This window comes from Sinohyriopsis cumingii, chromosome 6, assembly GCF_028554795.1.
Source record: "Sinohyriopsis cumingii isolate HCF-2022 chromosome 6, ASM2855479v2, whole genome shotgun sequence".
NCBI classification, from domain to species: Eukaryota; Metazoa; Mollusca; class Bivalvia; order Unionida; family Unionidae; genus Sinohyriopsis; species Sinohyriopsis cumingii.
In genome coordinates, this window is record NC_142966.1 from 112,570,998 (window position 1) to 112,594,010 (window position 23,013).

The 23,013-nt window shown below is 35.0% G+C and overlaps 1 protein-coding gene across 1 annotated transcript in view; it reads right to left on the reverse strand.

Moving 5' to 3' along the window:
• The window catches only part of LOC149797737 (rho GTPase-activating protein 7-like), a 290,132-nt gene that overhangs the window by 226,226 nt on the left and 40,893 nt on the right, over positions 1–23,013 (reverse strand). The window contains exons 2-3 of the mRNA XM_089962678.1: positions 17,085–17,195; positions 7,620–8,426 (exon numbers count right to left, since the gene is read on the reverse strand). Of these exons, the coding sequence (XP_089818804.1) occupies positions 7,620–8,426; positions 17,085–17,147 (870 nt within the window). The 5' untranslated portion in view covers positions 17,148–17,195. The remainder of the gene's footprint in view (positions 1–7,619; positions 8,427–17,084; positions 17,196–23,013) is intronic.

Consider the following 23,013-nt stretch of genomic DNA (forward strand, 5'->3'; position numbering starts at 1 on the left):
TCTCGGGTTCTTCCTCCACCATTAATACTGGCCGCCATGTATAGCCTATCGTGTGCTGAAAAATGGCGTTAAACCCCACAACAACAAAAAATCTATGATATGCTGGTAAGTGCATCAGGCCCATTCACATCCTCAAATAATAATAATAATAATAATAATAATAATAATAATAATAATAATAATGACGTTTTCAAGTCATTACTCAATTAGGTACAGGATCTAATCTACCCTGAAACCATCTGTTATGCATAAAATATATACGGTATACACATAACAATATGATAAAACTGGCTGAACATTGTAATATTAAATTATTCTAACACAAAGCCCATAACACATACACAGGCTACAACAAGCATATAAACATACATATAATGATGTTTATGGCTTTTTATCCCTTTTTGTTTTCTAAATTTCTGTTTAAAGCCCCATATACTATCTATGGATTGTGACAGTGTTCCACCCATTACTCTCATTTGACTATGTAGGTCAAATACTTCCAACAAAGGTCATAAGGCCAAACAAATACACTTGTAATGAATGTCCATTACACACTTGTGATTAATATCCATTACACAAGATAAATGGAACACACTCCACTATAATTACAAGGTACAATTTCAAAGGCTGTGCAAGGTGTTGCATATTTTATTTGACTGATTGCAAGGTTGAAATGAAAACATAAAATGGGTACCAAATGTGGAACTTCATTTCATACAAAGATCTAAAAACATATACAGCTCTATTAAATGGTTAACCTGATGTCTAAATTCAAAGCTGGCATCATCTTTTGACCTGAATGTCGCTTTTTATCAGGATTTTAGCACTGAGAGTCCCTATGCTACATTGTATAGCACTTTTGACATAACATGGTTTTCATTATCCGGAATTTAGCAATGAAGAGTCCCTATACTATTTTAGCACTGTCAATCCAATCACACAAATCCCTATACTATTTTAGCATGATAATCCCATTGAGAGTCCCTATACTAATTTAGTACTGACAATCCCATCAAGAGTCCCTATACTATTTTAGCACTGACAATCCCATCAAGAGTTCCTATACTATTTTCACACTGACAATCCAATCACACAAATTCCTATACTATTTTAGCACTGACAATCCCATCACAAGTCCCTATACTATTTTAGCACTGAGAATCCCATCAAGAGTCCCAATACTACTTTAACACTGAAAATCCAACGACACAAGACCCTATACTATTTTAACACTGGCAATCCCATCAAGAGTCCCTATACTGAGGTCATAACTGGATTAGAAACAAACACAATACCTAGAGTCATGGACTTTTCTATGGTGTCCAACAGAAGCCTTGATGTGAATTAGGCAAGGACATGGCGACTTCAATTTGTTTCAAATTTTGAAGATTACAATACAAAGATGCATTTTGCTGCGGACAAGACTTGTTGTTTCTGTAATGACACCAAAGATGGTTACTCATCTCATGTTGCAGTTTAAGTGCACAAATGTTCAGCCTGGAAAGCAATAAATGGTGATTCACATATGACCTGTGCTTCAAGCACCTCCACCTTAAGGTAATAATATTTGACAGGTGTGCTTCAAGCACCTCCACCTTAAGGTAATGATATTTGACAGGTGTGCTTCAAGCACCTCCACCATGATGTAAAATTTTTTTACAAGTGTGCTTCATCATCTCTACCATGATGTAACAATTTTGTAAAGGTGCCCAGAAGCATTATGAACAGACCGGCATTATAAATTAGAACTAAATTGCTCCTTTCAGACTCCTTCATAAAATAATTATTAAGACTTGTAAGTGGAGTTTAACATGCAAAGTTTCTGGCATCGATACAACATAATAAAAAACAAATTCAGCATTGTTCATTGTCATCTTCCCGTAGCTGCCTCTAAACCCCAATTATTCTGCTGGTCTTGTTGTACTTTACAAATCTGTACAGACTTTGCTAGAAAATTGTTCAAAGTTTTTTCAGTTTTACAAACATTTCTAAACAGTGAAACCAAACCATATTCTGGCTCTTAGAACAGGAGTTTTTTTTTACATTTTTTGGGGAGAACATTGTTGAATTCATAGTCTATGATCATGATATTCAAGCACACTTTTAAAAAGTCATGACAAAAGTAAAAAATAAGAAAACTAAATCATACTTTATGTTTTCAAGCACTGCTTTTATTTCTTCATTAAAATCACCACCCCCCCCACCTCTTTTTCAGATGGAGAGGGCATTTCCATGCTAAATTTTCAGTTCTAGGATAGACCCTGCAAGCAGTAGAAGATTTTTCTGCTGGCCCTACAAGGGCTCCATCCAGTATCTATTATCATGACAAACAAATTTATTCCACAAGATTGTTAATAAGGGCTTTAAAAATGTTATGACTGGAAAATTGAACTTGTCATTGTGAGTTTTGAACTAGCCCAAATATATGACTACATAATACCCCAATGATGGTAAAAAAAACCAACACATGCTGCATAGTACAGAAATTGAGGCCAAAAAATGTCCTTCCTGGACAAATCAACAAAATAAAGCTGGTGTTTTGTCCCTTTCATTCCAAAGTATACAACAATATTTATTTAACTGAGGCAGTCAACACTGTTTGGAATGGGTGGTTATCCAAAGTGACAAATAGAACTATGTTGATACAATTTAAATAAAATTGTAATATACCATCTGATTTGGTTATTTATTTTCTGTAATTTTCTACCGTAGATATGCCTCATTATGCTGTTTATTGGCCCCACTGTTCCATAGAATTATACCATGTCAAGAATAAATACCACAGACACACACAAATATATACTGATCTTTAACAATTATAACAGTCACTCTGAAATCGAAATGATGCATTATCTTTGACATCTTTTAAGGATGATTTGAATTTTTTAATTTTTTTTTAATCCTTTTCATTATTTACCAAATAGTAAGTATTGGTGTCCTGTAGCATCTGATGGTATTTATTATACTTGTATGCCCATGAGATTAGGTTGACTAAGGAGGCTTGTCAATTGTGGCAAGTGCCTTTCCAATCTGATTAAAATCAGATCTCTACTGTCCTAGGTGAGAATCTGACTGTGACCTCTTTGGGGTCATGTTCTAGTGACCTTTATCTCAGCCATTGGAAATGCAGCTTTCAAAAAGTGAATAAAATCATTCGGGAACACAATAAAATGCTTCAGCCACACTGCTCAGTCTCCCAAATGCAAAGATATTAGACTGACTGACAATACTAGCAATTACGATAATAACATCAGTCACCAGAACATGACCTCTAAGCAGTAGCTGTCAGATCTTCACCCAGGACAGTGAATATCTGATTGTAATCAGATTTGTTCCTTTGAAGTTCTGTCAAAGAAAACTTATGAGTTGCATTATTAACAATTGTCGCCTAGTCACCTTGAAAAGGTGACATACATCAGAATTGTCTCTGAGAAGCTAACTTTTTAAGAGTTGATAACCTTGGTACATTTGGAGCCTACTCACAAACTTCCCATAACAAGGTTAGGATTTCTAATGTCAGCAAATCAAGTGTATTTATAAACATAATTAAAACTGGAAACTGACAAGTTGAAATATAAATATTTATTCAAGATTTGTCAAAATGTGTTTCCAACAGTAAATATTTACATGTCTGCATGAGAAAATGCAACCAGATCTTGACATCAACAAAAAGATGTAAATGGCAGACTCTGACAGTGTATCAATCAGCATGGAGAAAGGTAAAAAAAATGTGAGAAAGAAAGGAGTTCAAGATCTGAGGTTTTAGGGACAGTTAATAATTAATCTACTGATGTGACTCATATATATATATATATATATATATATATATATATATATATATATATATATATATATATATATATAATAATAATAATAATGAGGACTTTTTATAGCGCCTAATCTTTAGAAGCTCTAAGCGCTTCACATTAGACAACACCTATAAGATAAGAAACATAATAATATTATTACAAAAACAAACAACATGAAATTAGAAAAACATTAAACAATAAAAAAATATTTCAGGTAGGAAACATTATTAGGTCTTTAGGTTTATATATATATATATATATATACATACACACACACACACCTTGTTTTAACACTATTTGGGATCCATGACTGCTGACCGTGATATGTACTGAACCGTGTTATACAAAGAACAGCACCATCTACAAAACCATGGGTTAAAGAGTATATACTGAACCATAGTATATATAGCGAACATTGACAAAACCTGTTAAATAATAAAAATGGCACTCTGAAAAGAAAATTAAGTACTTACAAAGTTTTCACAATTAGAATCACAACAATGAAAGATTCAATAACTTGGGTAAAGGCTCTGATATTGATGTAGGCAGCAATTAGTTTTTATAAATTATCAAATTCAGATGACTTAGTGATGTAGACGCAGATGAAAAACTTGTAAATTTTGAGTATGAGAAATGGCAGCTATGCTTGGTCACGCGGCTTCACTGACATGACGTTGAACGAGTTCTCTCAAGATTTTAAAGCACATAAAAAATTCTTCCGTGAAAAATAATTACACAGCTATAACAATCAGAATTTACTCTTAAATTTTTCACCACATAATAGATGTGTACCAAAAATGTAAGATGGTTAAAATTGCTGTTAAACATAACATACACTACAGTGCTTGACAGTTAATGGGCAGGCCTATGCATATGGAGTCGAATAGGTAACAGGTGTTCTATTTATAGTGCGCTGCACTTTGTAACTATGCTCTATGAGGTAAAGAGTTAATTGAAATAAACAATAATGACAGAGGAAGTACATCAGCATCTGACAAGCAGCACCATGAGTGAAAGGTTTGGCCAAGCAAGTGTAAAGAATACAGAAAAATAAAAAATAAAAAATATATGACAAAAGACCTCATAATGATAAGGATAGCTTCAGAATAATCAAAACGAAAAATATGCATTTTCTGTTTTTTCAACTGTGCAGTAAATTAGAAGGAAAAAACTGATGCAGTTATTTGTAAGCATTGATTCAATTGTTATTTATACTATTTGTTAAATAGAAAAGAACATGTGAACCAATTAAGCAATAATGAAGTAAATGAGCAGTAATTTAGTAATTATGCAATATTTGAGGATCAATGAGAAAGACCTCTAAGAATATGACAATAATTTAAGGAATAAATATTTGGAAATTGGTGATTTATTAAGTAGCGAGTTAATGGGAAATGATGAAATACAAGGCATGACCTCCTAAAAGTAAAAATAAAATTATGACACCTTAAATTAAAGTCAGAAGGACCCTGTAAATTCAACCCACTGGGCCCTTAAAGGCTGTAAATTCAACCCACTGGGTCCTTAAAGGCTGGCCACTGGGCCCTGTAAATTCAACCCACTGGGCCCTTAAAGGCTGGCCACCTTCTAGAGGTTTGGTCAAGTGTAAGTTTAGCTGAAATTCACCCTCATTTGACTCCTATCCAAGTTCTTTTAACACTAACTGGCTCTGTCAGACTGATGGTCATTACTTCTGGTCAATTGGTCAAGTTCTATTGGCACGTGTCTCTCTCCACTGAGCAACCAATGAAGGTTGAGACTTTACAGCCTGGAGGACAAGGGGTGGGTGTGGGGGACAATTTAGAAGGAATTATCCTTGGTTCTAGTTTGTCTGGATACATGTAATCCCATTGATCTGCAGGTGGACAGGTGATAGTTATCAATACATCTTCTAGTATAATTTAATTAACGGAGTCAAATTGGATCCCTATCAAGCACTATCAGGTAAGATACATTATCTTAAGTGTCATTCATATATTTATCAGATGTCTCTCCTTCCCCAGGTGATAATTATTCAGTTCTTCATGCTCTTATGTGCAAGGCATTCCCCTCTGTTAGACCATATATTTCAACAGAACAAAGGTAATTCTAGCTCTTATTTGCTAGGCATTCCCCTCTGTTAGGGCTGTTGGACCATGTATATCAACAGAGCCAAGGGAATTCTAGCTCTTTTGGTCTAGGCATTCCCCTCTGTTAGGGCTGTTGGACCATACATTTCAACAGAACCAAGGAAATTCTAGCTCTAATGGACTAGGCATTCCCCTCTGTTAGGGCCGTTGGACCATACATTTCAACAGAAGCAAGGGAATTCTAGCTCTTATGTGCTAGGCATTCACCTCTGTTAGGGCTGTTGGACCATACATTTCAACAGAAGCAAGGGAATTCTAGCTCTTATGTGCTAGGCATTCACCTCTGTTAGGGCTGTTGGACCATACATTTCAATAGAACCAAGGTAAAACAAAGGTTAAATCAGGTAGCTACACTAGTTAAGTATTCTCTGAAATTTAATATATACAGTAGAACCTGTCTTGAAAAACTACCTCTTCTGCCAAACAATGATGGCCTCTCATGACAGGTGGTCTCACATGACAGGTCAGAACACTATATAATGAATATATCCATGTATCAAGAATGTGGTTTTTCAAGACAGGTGGTCTCTCATAGCAGTGATCTATCAATACAGGTTTTACTGTATAATGGTAAAATTATCATGGAAAATGAAACACAGAACATCAAAAAGTAGACTTAATTGACAACAGTATAGAGTCAGGTCTCTTAGTAAAGGTAGAATTTTCTGTGTACTGTTTGTCCCAGAGAGCCAGCGTATGTACAGTGGTAGCTCAGATTTTTGTGTTGACTTGTCAACTTTGCAGTCTGATTAACACAACTGATCTCAGAATATTTTTCTGGCTGTAAAAAGTGGGGAAATATTTATTTTCTCACATGCAGATAAAACATCAGATTTCTGGATCAACATATAGATATGGGTACCAGTGCAATTAAAACCAAATAGATATAACAAATCCAAAATGAAATGCATCATACATATAAATGAAATGCATAATTAGTGAAATTATAAATTCAATATCATGTAGACAGTAAATTGCAAACAGTGAATGACAAATGAAAATGAAATCAAAGACAAATTATATTCATACTTTATTTGAAAATATATTTACCTGCATTTTAGGGCTGGTGCGAAATTTTCATGGCCAAAGCCATTTTGCATTTTAATTGGGGATTAGATTATTAACTCAAAAACATAATTTTTCACTAATTACAAGCCATAACTTGTCCTAAAAAATGCAAATGATTTGATGACATCATCACCGGTAGTTTTATCTTTACAATATTTTTCATTACAAAACGAATGGAGCATGATTTACTGACAAACATTCTAAATTTGTATTTTCACACTTATTTCAGTTGCTGTAATACTTTCATTTATCGTAAAGTTAATGCCATTTTTGAAATTTTGAGCATTGTCCATTTATTAAAGTAAGTATTTAGAAAGACAATATATGCATGCAACAGTTCATTCCATTTAATACTATTTTAAAAAAATGGAAATACAGATATTGGCAAAAGCATTCCAAATGAGCTAAAACGAGAATAAACATTCAACATAAGCAACATATATGGATCATCAGAATGCACTTCTGAGATTTAATGAAAAATGACAAGAGGATGGCTGAATGTAAATACTGATGGAATGCAAATAAAATGCAGAATGAATCCAAATGAAATACATATAAACCCAAATGAAATAAAAACAAAGTGCTGTGTCTCTACAAGAATTACTGTACTTACCATGTGGTCAGATTTATTATGAATCCCTCTGGACAGTTGGGCAGTCTTCCCCTCTAGGTCTGTCTTATGTACCACACCCTGAAATTGTACATCCCCATCACTGCTCAGCTTCCAGCCATCTAAACAACACCCTCCTTGCACATTACTATTAACAACTGACCCAGAACCACTGCCCACTGATAACTCTCCAGAAATGGATCTACACATTCCCACCTGTGTGACTGTGTATGGTCTGACCTTGTAATCACATGACACTTTATTGTTATCACAGAATTCCTCACATTCTAAAGGTGTTTCACCTCTCGTTACAAGATCAATTTTAAAACTTTCTCCATTTTTGGATAAAATGTTTGCAGCCTCCTGTTCAGCACCCAAAACCACACATGTCCTCTCAATATCCACTTTACACACATCATGCCCTTCATCAAGGTCACACTGGTCAGTATTTAGAGAATTTTGAGAATTCTGCAGCCCAGGTTCAAAAACATCACATTCCTCCTCATCCTCCTTAATCAATATGCTCTCACACACATAATTCAGTAGAGAATTTTCATCTGAGCATAAATCCAGTATACTTGAAATGCTCTCCCTTGAGGAACTCTTCTCAGTTTCAAGTTTTGCAGCAGATCCACTCAATTCATTATTTAATTTTTCTGAACCATCTGAATGACAAAACTCTTCATCCTTGCTATACTTAAGTACATGGTTATCTGCCTTTGAAATGACAGATTTATTTGGTGAATAAGTTGATAAACTTGTCTGATCACATTTTTCAGATGAACCCAAGAGTGCAAGCCCTAGTTCTTCCTACAAACAAGAAAAAATGCAAATCAATAAATATTTATCATTCAAAGCTACTGTACATAATGTTTCTAAGATGACATGTTCTTGAAATTATTTGAAAATATAAGAAGTTCATCTGATGGACTCTGCTCTAGAGTCCCATGACTAAATTCTCAATGCCTTGAGTAACATAAAACTAAGCGAATCCTTTGAACTTCTTTGACCTCTTACCTTTTCAATGATAAAGACATTTCATCTCCTCGGTAAAACTTATATACTGAATCTGATATCAATTAACTTATGAAATAGATAAGGCCTTCTTACAGCTTTCCATAATTACTCCCTTTCACAAAGCTAAAAAACATTGTTCCTCACATCAAGACACCTCAGAATAACATGGTCCATTGCTACAAGATACCTCAAAATAACATGGTCCATTGCTACAAGATACCTCAAAATAACATGGTTCCTCACTAAAAGACACCTCCGACTTGCATGGTTCCCCATGATAAGACACCTCAGAATCATACGGTTTCTCGCTTAAAAGACATGTAAGTATTGTACTATCACTATAAAGTGTCTTGATATAACACTGCCCTTTCTATTAGGTAACACAATGTAACACTGTTCTTTTTATTAGGTTTCTCAATGTAACACTGTTCTTTCTATTAGGTGTCTCAATATAACACTGCCCTTTCTATTAGGTGACACAATGTAACACTGTTCCTTCTATTAGGTGTCTCAATGTAACACTGCCCTTTCTATTAGGTGACACGATGTAACACTGTTTCTTTTTATTAGGTTTCTCAATGTAACACTGTTTTTTCTATTAGGTGTCTCAATATAACACTGCCCTTTCTATTAGATGACACAATGTAACACTGTTCCTTCTATTAGGTGTCTCAATGTAACACTACCCTTTCTATTAGGTGACACGATGTAACATTGTTCTTTCTATTAAATGACTCAATGTGACACTGTTCTTTCTATTAGGTGTCTCTCAATATAACAATGTCCTTTCAATAAGGCTGGAATTGTCATAGATTACATTGCAATATGTACTTTTTATAATGGACCCCAATATATGATGACTCAACCAACAACTCAATACACCTGTAAGGCTTCCTTTAAAAGTTCTATAGTGAGGGACCAATGCAGAATGAACAGCACAGACCCTGATCTGATGTTACATTATGTATTGCTGGCAGCTCTGGATCTATTTTGTTTACAGCTGGTAATAATTCTACATGATTCTGCAGGTGCTGTATTACTATGAAATGCAGTTCAATTTCAACAGATAAGCCAGAAGAGATGATACCAAAAGTTATTTTTGGGTTGATTGGTTGGTTGGTTTATAAATAGCACTTAAAAACCATTACTGGCTATATCATACTAAGGAAATGGAAGGCAACTGCCTTTTCCTGGGACACACCAAGATAACTCTACCAAATGGACTATAATGTCTCCCAAAAAGAATTTTATGCAAAGATCGGAACAAAAATGCCTATATGACCTAATAAATTGTGAAAATGTAAAACCTGAAGAATTGCAACAAAAAAATTTAAGAAGATGAACCCTTCCAAATTATTGTAAACATTAAGAACTAAATTACAAACCATAAGCAAAGATTGAATGGATCAATGTTCATTACACATACTTTATGAAATTAGGCATACCGTATATACTCATGTGTAAGTGGAGTCCGACTGCACAACACAGACCCTGATTTGCCATCTCATAATACACCAACATATCGAATTGAGTTAGTTCTGCTGATAATTCCTAACAAACTGCATAGACCAAAATCTGCTGGCACATTATGCAATGGCAAATCTGGGTCTGTGCAGTTTACATTTGGACTCGTCTTGTAAGGGAGTATAGAACATAGCAGATGATGACAAAATCCTGCATGCTGCATGTTGTGTAATCTGATGAATCACATCAGCTCAGAACATGTGCAAGATTTCTTTAAACCAAGTGGATACATACCTCACCAAAATAGTACAATCTATGTATTAATTCTTGAAAAATGAACTATGACAAGAATTTCGATGCAAAGCATTCCAAAATGATATCAGAAAATTGATACATTCACAGGTTTTGCATTATCAGCAAAATATACAATTGTATAGTCAGTTTACAGAGTAAAATATTTGGTCTAGACTGCATATTCAGTTTGCATTCAACTTTCTAAGATCAAAAGAGACATTTTGAGTCATGATCTAAAAGAACAAACCCTGCAGCTAAGTCCACACAAGAGTGTGGAAAGAAAATTGAGGGGCGGGGGAAGAGATAAAGTACATAGATGCCAACAATGGGTCCCTGTCCCAATGTGAAATATTTCAAAATCATGCAAATTATAGCAATTTACAATTGAAAATCAGTCAAATGTTTGCCCTGGCCCAATTTCCAGTTACCACAGAAACATACCTGGAAATAATGGAAAACTAAAAAGAAACAAGCAAAAAAGCAAATTTATACATGAAGTTCTAGTAGAGGGTTATAAATGGTGCCCCATTTATAGGCATGTACTCAGGTTTAAAATAAAATGAATTATGTTCAACATAGGTGTCCAACCTGGCTTCAATAAAATTAACTGTATTCCTCTGGAGCTTGTGTATTTTATATAGGTGTCCACTCAGACAAGTTTCAATAAAATCGATTGTGTCTCTATCATGAACTAGTGTATTTTATGTGTCCATGCAGACTTCAATAAAATGAATTGTGTTCCTTTTGAGTTGGTATATTTTATGTACGTGTCCACTCTGGCAGGTTTCAATATAACATTGTCCCTCACGAGCTAGTTACATTTCCTATTGGTGTCCACTCAGACTGGTTTCAATATAACAGTGTCCCTCACGGGCTAGTTACATTTCCTATTGGTGTCCACTCACTCTGGTTTCAATATAACAGTGTCCCTCACGAGCTAGGTACATTTCCTATTGGTGTCCACTCAGAATGGTTTCAATAAAATGAACTGATCCATTTTGATACCAGCTTCCTCCAGGGTTAACAAAAAGTTACTTATTCATGTGTAGCGTTGCCATCTTAGTGAGAGGGTTGGTTTATTGGATTTGGCTGGCGTTATCTAGAGGTAGAAGATGACCACCCTCGATGTTATAGCCCGGTAAGAGTGAAAAAAGAATTTCAACAGAGAACCGAGCAAGAATATTGGGAAGAAATAAAGCAATATGAGCCCCTTAGACAAAAAAAAATAACAAATCAAAACAAATTAAATGTTACAATTCAATTCAATCTAAATTATGTCAACAGAATTTATTAGCAGTGTCCAATTTGGATTTATTCCATCATAATAACGAGTGGTGAAAAGAGCAGTACCGATCTGCATCACCCTCCTCCCTTGATCGAGTGTGCATCAACGTCTTCCTATTTCGTAAACTTCCTGTTCTCTACCCTTTGTCCCTTCCTGAACTTCCTAGTCCTTTATTCTGACCTTGTCCTTCTTTTTTTTTCTCTTGGACTTCCGTCTTCATACTGTGTTGTCTCTCACACAAAGCTGTTCCTTAATGCTGTTCTCTTTCAGAACTTGTGCGTCCTAGCACTAAACCCTGTCTTTTCTCACAAGAGAGCCACCTGGTCCCTTGTTTAACAAGGAAAGCACTATTTTCTTTAGGCTTCCGCCAGAGCCAAAACTACTCCCATCTCAGGAAATTAAGACTAAAGAATTCCAACTAAGGTCGTCACTTTAAACTCACATTGCTTCTAAAGTGTACACCTTAATTTATTCTGCCCAATCATAGGCAGCAGTTCCTAAATTTTCCCCCAAGATAATAATTTCTTCCATCAGATTTAGGCAGCATAGAATCTGTGAAATACGGGCAGATCAATTTTTCTTTAAAAATGATAAGTTGACATGGATTCCTATCAAGTGGTTATGGTTGGTAGCTCAAATGTTTACATTCTCAGGACAAAGCTCACTCAGTCATAATTTCTAGATTTTCAAGTTTTAACACTGACATGGATGGAGAAGAAAAGAAGAAAGGTTGAAGTAACCCGTCACAAAGACTTTTCTGGCTTAAATGCGATAACATTTTAATGCTCAATGCATTCAACTTTAAGGTTCAATACAATTCAAAATTCGACACTTCACATCATGTGATATTTTCTGGAAACCAGACTATGAGATCAGACAAAATAGTCTGTAAAATTCAGGCAAATTGTGCTAAATTTTATCAGTTAATTTTATTTCTAAAATGAGGTCACCCATGTACTTTGATACAATATCCAAAAACAAACTATCCTGTTAGTTCACTTTCAAAAATTATCCAGGCAGTTGCAGAGTGCAAGAAATGTGCACACATTAATCTCGGAAATGGTTGCAGGGTACAATATATACTCACTTATAAGTTTAGTCAAATTGCAAACAACAAAGATCCCAATCTGATGTAGCATAATGCGCCTGCAGACAAGGGTCTATATTGTTTGTTCAACTGATTACTCCTAACAAACTGTACAGTCCCAGATCTCCTGGCACATTATGCAATGGCATATCTGGATTTGTGCAGTTTGCAACTGGACACAACTTAAAAGTGACTATTTACAGTATTTGTCTTTGGGTTGTAGCTTAGACCTTTGCATTATAAGTCTACCATTTTATGGAAATATTTTTTTAAAAAGTATCATCAGGAAAAATCTTGGTTAATTAATTAATTAAATAGAACTCTGGGAGGAAGACATGGTTAAAAGTTCAGAGCTTTACAAGATAACACATGTACATTATATACTCACTTATATGCACATTCATAAGAACAAAGTGCACAGAGCAAGATCTGCCACTGCATAATATGCCAACACATCTGGCTCTGTGCAGTTTGTTGAAAGTAATCGTCGAACAAACATGGAGCCTGATCTGCAAGCACATTATGCAATAAGGATCTAGGTTGCATGCAGTTGAGATCAACTTAGAAATGAGCATATACAGTATTTATGATGTAGACCAAAGCCCAAGTAATTCTCAGACTGAAGTACATTTAGGAAAAAAATGGAGAAAACCAAAGCACTGAGAAATATCCACTTCATGTACACATCTCCCTTAATGGGGTCCAAAAACACAGCCTGCAGAATAAGCAAGGGCTCGAGTTACCAAGCGACCTCTGAAAAATTATAAAGGGATGCTATCCCAGCGAGACATCAATGATGAGACATCATGGGGGTGGGGGAACTGTTTAATAGTTGAATACAGGTTTTGTTAGTTGTTGGGAATAATCATCACAAAAATTCTTTTTCTAATGAAGGTTTTGGCTTTACTGTGTAAATCATGATTATTTTCAAGATAATGAACCTTTAAAGAGCTTTAAAAAGAAATTTGAGAGGTATTAACATGCATTATGAGCGAAAACATCATGTATCATGTCATTGCTTTTTGCATGCGAATGTGGACAAATTCAAGTGTTAATGTTGTTTCAACACAAAACAAGATTTTCTTGTTTCAAACACTATGGACCATCATCAGTGTTTCAACAAGATTTTTCTTTTACTGTGCTGGACAAGCTGAGCTGTAATCATGGGTCTTCAATACAGGGCATTATTACAAAACCAGGTTCTATGCTTTGTCCCAACAGTTTTTATAAATCAGTATCCACCACCCCAAATCTGTACATCCATATATAAATCCAAACTTCTCATCGCTGGTCTTCCCCAGTCAAAGGCATAAATTACATCAAAAGCCAGAAGTTAAATTATCAAGAGGGCACCAGGCCGATATTAAACCTATTCTAAATATACCAATTTCATAAAACATCTTCCCTTAGCACAGGATATATATACTGGAAGGTTGTTCTATCCAAGACACATAATAGCTATCAACCTTCTGATAAATTCAAGTATTTGGGATTTTATGGTCTTTATGATTAGATCTTTGTGATCTAAAATGGCTCCTGACCTTATGTTGACCTTTTGCTGGTTCTTGACATGCATAAACAAAGCAAGTGGCTCACAGTGAAGGGCAATATTCATGAAGTCACTCTAACCCTTGGCATAATTTTATGAGTGTATCTCCCTTAGAGTTGTTTCTCATAAAAGTAAATGATGTTACTATGGTGATACTGTCAACGTGTCACATGTTGGGTTACTGTAATTTGATCTACACTGATAGCAGAGCTGTACAGGGTACTGCATTACAAGTTTTTACAACGTGCAGTAATATTTATTTTATTCAAAATATAACACTGGTCCAGTCATTTTTGCATTGTTGGAAACTTTCCTGCAGGATGGTGCAATTAGCTACTGATTTCAAATTATTTAATTGGACAAATTAAAGAAAACTGAGGACCTAGAAATGTTTAACAGTTTAAATACATATTTCAAAATTACCTAAACAAATTTTTAAGATTATGTTTAATAAAATCATTATAAAAGAAAGAAAGAAAGAAAAACAATAAATATCAAGTGCTGAGTTTGCACGTATTAGTTCCTGATATAATGGCCACCCATCTTTTAAGGCAATGAAATCTTTTGAAAAATAACATTCTTTGCTGCATTTTATAAAATATTGGAGATCTTGTCTCATATACACCAGTTCTGGGCATTGGTCCACAGAACAATGCTACTGCAAAAGACTCCTGTATATCTTGGGAGATCTTGTTTCCCACACAAGAATACTAGGAATTGGTCCATAGATCAGTCCAAATGTATGGGACTCATGCTTACCTTGGAGATCTGGTCTCCCATACTTGAGTGCTGGGCATTGATCAATAGAATTGTCAAAATGCAAAAGACTCCTGCATATCTTGGGAGATCTTGTCTCCCATACAAGAGAACAGTGAATTGGTCAACAGATCAGTCCAAATGTAAGGGACTCATGCATATCTTGGTGATCTGACCTCTGATACAAGAGTGCTGAGCACTGATCAACTGATTATTCCAAACTTTAACAAACTCCTACTTACTCTGGAAATATAAACGGCTCAGATTTTGATTAATAAACTACAGCATTGAGAGAGACTTTGGTAAACAACAGCCTTGTGAGAGACTTTGGTAAACAACAGCCTTGTGAGAGATTCTGGTGAGTTAAACTAGAAACTGTTCTAGTATTTCAAAAATTGTGAGGTATAGCTTAATTTCCCATATTCTTTTATCCAAGGATGACATACCAAAAGTGTCATAGAACACTTTATGATCAGTGCTGTATATTTATAGGTTACTGCAATTGTATGGGAAAACAACATTCTTACTGTACACATAGCTCCACCCAGACAAATTTGAACTTAGTCGCTAGACATAAGTTTTGAAAGAAAATGGCATTTTTGTCTACTTAAAATTGTAATTTGGAGTCATTGTGAATGAATGCACATTGCAACAATTTTTCCATTTGATCTGGAATGAATAGATTTTGGTATTTTTTTTTCGATTCTATGAAATTTTGTGATTATGGACTGGATTTTTATGTGACAATTCCACATGAAATACATCGGATTGAAGAAATGAGGGAGAAGCATGTTGACATCTGCAACTGTGTTTCTATTTCTGTCATTGAATGTTTGAAATCATAATGTGGGAAAAATATGAAGTCTTTCAATTGCAATTATCAAAAAGATGCTATGGAATTTAATACTTATTTCATTTAGAGTGCAGTAAGGAGGATGAAACTGCACTTATATTCGAAATTACCGTACAATTTCAAAATGTGTAATCAAGATTGAGAACCTATGACATGGCTCATGTAATCTGGATCTGCAGAACTAATAAAGTACATTTTGAGGAAATTCAGGATGTAACACTCTAAGTACAGTTTTTGCCATTCTTATTACCAGCTAAAGGAGACAGTTTATACCTTGTCACTTGCATGTTATTTGTAAGGACCCTTTCTGGCCTCTACTGTATAGCTAGCCTAAATCCGAAACATTGTATAAAAAAAAGTTAACTCGGAATGTGACAAAGCAGCTGGTATGTGGCAGTCCATGAAACATCTGCTTTACTTCATTCAGAAACAAATTTAATCAACCAAAACATAAAGTGCCTAATACGCAAGTGTACATGATTTGTTTACAAATCAAAAGTGCTAGCGTCTGCGTCCATTGTTCGTTTACAATAGAAAGTAGTTCCTTTAGGAGTGCAATACGAAGTTGCGCGCAAGTTCAGTATCGTAAAATATTGAATGGTTATGACAATGCAAAGTTAATGGAGAAAAAAATGAGCATATAATAATTCCCATTTTTCACTCAGAAATACGACAATGAAACATGATTTTGCCATTTTACTTGTTATCTGGGAATTTTTTGTGTGAATGGGGCCTAAAATTCCCCCCCCCCCCAGCTAGACAAGTTTCAATTTGCTAGTAGTAAGTATAGTTCTCCTCAAAATGATGTTGGTTTAGTGGCTGTTTTTTAAAGGAACTTTTAAAAACAATTAATTACTATATAACAAGCCAAGGAAATGGGAACCAAATACCTTTCCCATGGTTGCAATGAAGCAACCTATCCTGGCTGGCTAATGAATCTGCAACCTTTTCATTACAAGTTCAATGCTCAATCAAATAAACTACGACAACTTTGTCTCCAAAACGCAGCCATCAAATTGCACAAATGTACAGGTAACAAATTGCATAAAAAACCTTAACAAAGAAATTAATGCTAAGATCAGTGATAATGGTAAAGTGATACAAATATCTCGCCTCTGGTTGAAGGACAAAAAATGTTATTCTCTAAATTCCTTATACTCCACCTCGGCCTGCTGTAGATACTGCTCCAGAGCTCGGTACTCCTCCTCTGCATCTGCAGATTTCATCTCCTCCTTTATCCTGTCTCAGGGAGCACTCCTGGATACATTACATCCCTTAAAAAAATGATAATTGATGAATATTTTGTGCGGCAGATGGAGGCTATATTGGCTAATTATTTCGACAGTAACATTTTTTTATCCCTGAAGCTCTCTTTTAATTTCTCCTCTGTATAATCCTTTAACCTGCATTACTATTTCTTCTGATCTCCAACAAAATTTCTCTAAACATCTAAAGTTACATTTTTCCATATTTCTTTTGGTTTTCATTATGAACATCAATAAATTAGATTTGTTCCGCAACATCACAAAGAAATTATTATCACTCAATGGTCCTAAACTAAGTAAGAGAAAAGAGCAAACAACCAAAATCTTTTGTAAAATTCAACAAATAATTTATTTCCCTAGAATACAAAGAAAAATTTAAAAAGAACGTCCAGTAGCATGAATTAAATCCCAAACAGTACACAAAGTTTTATCACCAGTCCTAATGAATCACATTCTGATTAAATTCCAGTGGCATTCCAAATAAGATTGAATGCTGAAAGCGTTGATGTTCCTGTAGTCTCAAACGTAGTAATGTACCAATGGCCTGAAGTGTGATGATGTGCCAACAGTCTTTTCATGAATAACAATAAAATAATCCAAGAAATCCTTGTCTGAATTCACTATACACCTCTCCCTTGATAACTCACACACAACGGGGTCTACAAACATAGATCGCACTATAAGGGAGGGCACGAGTTACTGAGGGACCTCCAAAAATTGACAAAAATCCTCATAGCTATACTTTGAGAAAAACGTGTGTGTGTGTGTGTGTGTGTGGTAGAGAACTGGGCTGTTTAATGTCTGAATCCTTGTTTTACAATCATGTTGATAATAATTGTTAATAACACGGTTTTTCTAATGAAGTTGTTTGTTATTCGGTATAAATACATTTATTTTCAAAATGTCCAACATGTGAAAGATCGTTCCAACTTGTTTCAGCAATCATCAAGTGTACACAAAAACGTGTATTACATCACTGCTTTTTGTTTTGTTGATTAGTGTTGGTTCCAGGAGTGGTATTTAATAGTATACTGCCAAGTCAGGAGTTGGAGGTGCAGGGGACTTGACTAAATGTTGACACACCACAAAACAAGATTCCTTTTTTTCAAAAACTAGCAACATTCATTTAGTGAGACAACTGTCTACATCGAAACTCAAATTTTGTATTGTTCAGTTAGTATGATATTGATATCATGATTTCAAAGGAAGTGATAGTGAAACTTCTTATCATCCATGACGATATCTCTAAGTGCCAGTTCATGATTTCTCTGAAACATGCTTGCTCTCAGTGGTCTGTATCTGTGAAACAAAGCTCTTTATTCTGCAAAGTATTCATTTTGCTATCTTTGATCACAATTATGAATGAGTCGGTTAAATTAAGGTAGTTTTATGTTTATGTTTTATGTTACATACACAATAACATTTATAAGAGTGTTCAATTGATCAAATGAAGTGAGTTCACCCAACATACGACCAGAGCGGCTACATTTTAAGTAGGATGGATTTGTGTGCCTTTAACTTCTTTATTCCACCTCCTTTATTTGATTCAAAAGACATAATTTATGTGATAATACAAATGAGGCCTGCTTTTAATTTAGTGGAACAATACAACCAATGCCTCCGCAAGTCAGTTATCCAAACATGGGACTTAATTGGGTTCTCAGAGAAATGCCTGTGAACACAGCTAGTATATTTTATGTTTAACACATTAACCCCTGGTGACGAGTTTATGTGGCAGGAGGTAGCAGCCTACTGCTGAGCACTGTAGCGTCAAGGTCATGTAAGATACACTAAAGTGGGTGGTATTAGAGAAAGGTAGACAGATGTAACTCCACAATGATACCAAATAATCTGGAATTTCTAATTGCACTACAAAATACAGATGGAAAAACCTCATTTATTTGACCCAATTTTTTTCTACCCAAAATTCACCTGCTGTCAGAATCAGATTTTGTGTCCAGATTTTAGACTTCTTGGTCTCAGATGTAAGGCAGATCAGTATGAACTGCAAACAGATGAACCTTTGCAAAAAGTAGGATAAGATGGGCATTTGGAATAAAGAGTGGTCTTGATACGAAAATAATGGGTCCGTTAAGCAACTATATTTTTATTTTAAAAAATCCAACTTTTACCCCTCTGCTGATGCGCGAGCCAAATAGCCAATGAAAAACAATGTTTCTAACATAACTAGGCAGTATGTTATTGGAAGATCACCTGGAAGTTGGTGTTTTAGGATGTATTCAGAAATAGCTTGCAAAATGTGTTTGCTACTTGAGATGAAAACTACAAAAACCTCCAAGGGTTAACGTGTTAAATACACATTGTATTTATGACGATTACACTTAAGAGGAACTAAAAGATAGAATTAAAACACAAATTTCACTTAATAAAAAGTATTTAGTTGGCATTTACATATTAATGTACTGCCTACACTAGGCGCAAGTTACATTTTCAAAATTTCTTTGAATATGATATATTACGAATGTCATTTGGAAAGAAAATTTAACCAAATTTATGACTCCTAATGAAAAGCTGACAATTCAAAATGTTGATTAAAATTTCTAGGTCCTCACTACCATTTTCAACCATAAAACAAGCGATATATCAATGTTTCATTAGCAATTTCGATCTTATTTTTCTTCAAGTTCAATAAATAGGGATCAATGAGGATGGGTATTTTCTGGTTTTAAAAAATGGGAAATCGAAACTGATGTTCCTGTATTTGAAGTGTAGAGAGGAAATAAAAGCTTTACATAAAAAGGACAAGTCACATTTACAACCAGCGTTCTTCCCTTTACCCATCTCAAAGTTGCAAAGTCAATCCTACCATATCTCTAAAAATTATCAATTCAAAAAGTCTTTCCTTAAATTTCTCACCTTTAACCTTCTATGGGAGTTCCAAAGCTAATGGTACCTTAGCTTTAAATCTGACCTATTCCTAAGCCCTTCCTTCTATTTCTCACCTTTAACCATCTCTATCTAACAACTATTTCAAAGTATTCCTGGTTGGAGGAAAACTCAGGGGAAATCCTGTATTTAGAAACCATAGTAGATCAAGAAAGACACAGGACCCAACAAGGTCATGAAGGAAGATAAATGACATGTTAATACTTGTAATTATTACTTGCAATATCCTGCAAATTTTAACATTTTCGTGTCCAGAGGGCTCTTTTGCATGTTTTATTGAGAATGAAGCAAATCCAATGGACAATACCATTAATTTCTGCACAAGAAGTCATGTTTCCCAGTTTCAATTCTTAGTGACAGGGCTACATTACAAGCAATGATTTGGTTATGAATCTGGCAGTGTTTCTTGACATAACTATACAGGGTCAAAAATTAATTCCTATCAAGTCCTTTATTGTGTTGCCATTCTAATTTCAGAAATAACATTAATATCATCACAAACTGACATATCCTGAAATAATATACATTATTAGATAAATAAATACATGTAATAATTACATCTTTCTAGTTAGATCAAATTGAGAAGTTAATTAATACTTGGTTTAAAAGCTGCTCTCCATACCCGTTGCTAAAGTTACCTTTAAAACTTGTATTGCATTACACTGCAAATTTCTGAGGTAATGAAATAAATGGTAAAACCTTATTAAATTACCTGACATCTTACATGATACTTCCTTATTATATTTACTAAATTAAACTGCATAAATCACCTTCAAATAACAACCAAAGCAATTTATCTTGACACATTAGAATTTCTAAATAAAATTTAAAAAAAACAAGGAAGGATATTTTCCCAAATGAATTTTGAGTTTCATGTACCGGCTCACATGATTTATTACGAGTTAAATTTTTATTCTTATGTGAACAGGAAAAGATCTGTAAAATTATGACCACTTGATTTGATCAATTCAGCCCAGGAAATTAAGATTAAAATTTGTCCCCTTTCAGGACATCTGGTCCAACAAGCCTTGACATTTTCCTTGCAAAATATTATTACCAACACCCGATTTCATCATCATCATCATTACTCCCATCAAAATATTTTCGTCTTCAAATCTTTTTTCAAAATAAGATATGTGTAAAGTGTCAAACATCAGAATATACAGAATGTATCTGTAAGTTGAGTCCAAACAACACAGACCCTGATCTGCCATCGTATAAAGCACCATCAGATCAGGGTCTATGATGATTGTTTTAATGATTACTCCTAACAAACTACATAGACCCAGATCTGGCTGGCACATTATGTCACATCAGATTTGGATCTGTGCAGTTTACAGTTGGACTCATTTTATAATTATGTACAGTACATGCAAAGAACATCTCCAAGAACGAAAGTATAAATTAACTTTGAATATTTCTAGGGGAAAAACAAATTTTCTACACGATTTAAAGTAATGCCAATAACTAGCTGATATTATTTATTAATGTGTACCAGGAAATTTCTGCATTAGATAATGACATTTATATCTTCCTCCATTATGACAACAGAAGTGTTCTCCTTTTTTTCCCCACTGGCTTTAAGACTTGCCTAGCATCTATCAACCTTCTGAAATGTACTGTAACAGCTGTGATTGTCAATACCTACTCTACAAGTCTGTGAAAGCACATAGCAGTCCAAACTTGCAAAGTAAGAAAACGATGTTATTTATTGAGGCAGTTTGCGAACAGATCACGTGGAAGCGGAAGCCGTGGTGGCTCCTCCATTGGTAGAGTGTCTGACCCATAATCAAAAGGTCACAAGCTGAATACTTGCCCACACCATTCCGTATCATTTGCCTGCTATACAACCTTGGAAAGGCACTTAGCTCCCATTTCCACATCATGATATAGCCAATAAGGTGTTAAAACTCGACAAGTAGACACCCCCCCATAAAAAAACCATAAAAAGCAACATCACCAGCTTCTTGAATAAAATGTGCTCATTGTCAAAGAAGCATAAGACGGTCAATTTCATTGGCTGACTAAATCAAGTGCATCCTAAGCTTCCAAAGACTGCAATCACCAATCCTGAGCAACCACTTTTGGAGGTCCCTAAAGTCAAAATAAGGTTTGATTCAGTGTAGTTTTATTAGTTTAATGCCATTTTTCAGCAAATGATAGGCCCAGTATAACATCCAGTATATTTGGTGGAGAAAGAACCTGAGAAAACCCCAGAAACAACCACCAACTGATGGGAAGCTAATTGCAAGCCTTCTCATGTACCCATTCTGGCAGAGCCGACACTCCACGACATGCAGACCGAGGTGAGATGTCAGTGATCTTTAAAAGTGAGTGCCTTAGACCACTTGGCCAGTGGGGCCACTATAGTAGAGATAAACCTCCATTAATGAGCCACCTGTCTCATGAGCCAGACCATAACTTTCCCCTCCCAAATGTAGCTGCATCGACAAAATTTTCGATTGAAGAAAAGGCTACAAATAGAGAAATCACTTTGATATCCACTAATGCTTCACTTAAATTTAAGAAACAAGTCCAGGATCTAAGACAATCTACCCATTTTCTTTTCAGTATGATAAAGAGCCATTCCAATTTTGAATAAAGTTGTTGAAATAACTTCAGACAAGAGAAATATTATATAACCTCTTATGCTAATAAAAGTACAGTGTTTGCAGAGCAATTGTGTGCTGGCATCTACTATAAATCAGCAAATGAATTTAGGTCATGCCCTGACCCATTTGTAAACCCACCATGCCACTTGTATTGAAATTTGTTACAAAGATGGATCCATAATTTTTTCTAAAAGGGTTACATTTTTGGGATGTATGTGGTTTATTCTGCTGACTGGGTTCCCATGGTTACTGGAATAAACATTTAATAACGTCTCTCTTACAAATGGTACATTTTCCCTGACCACACA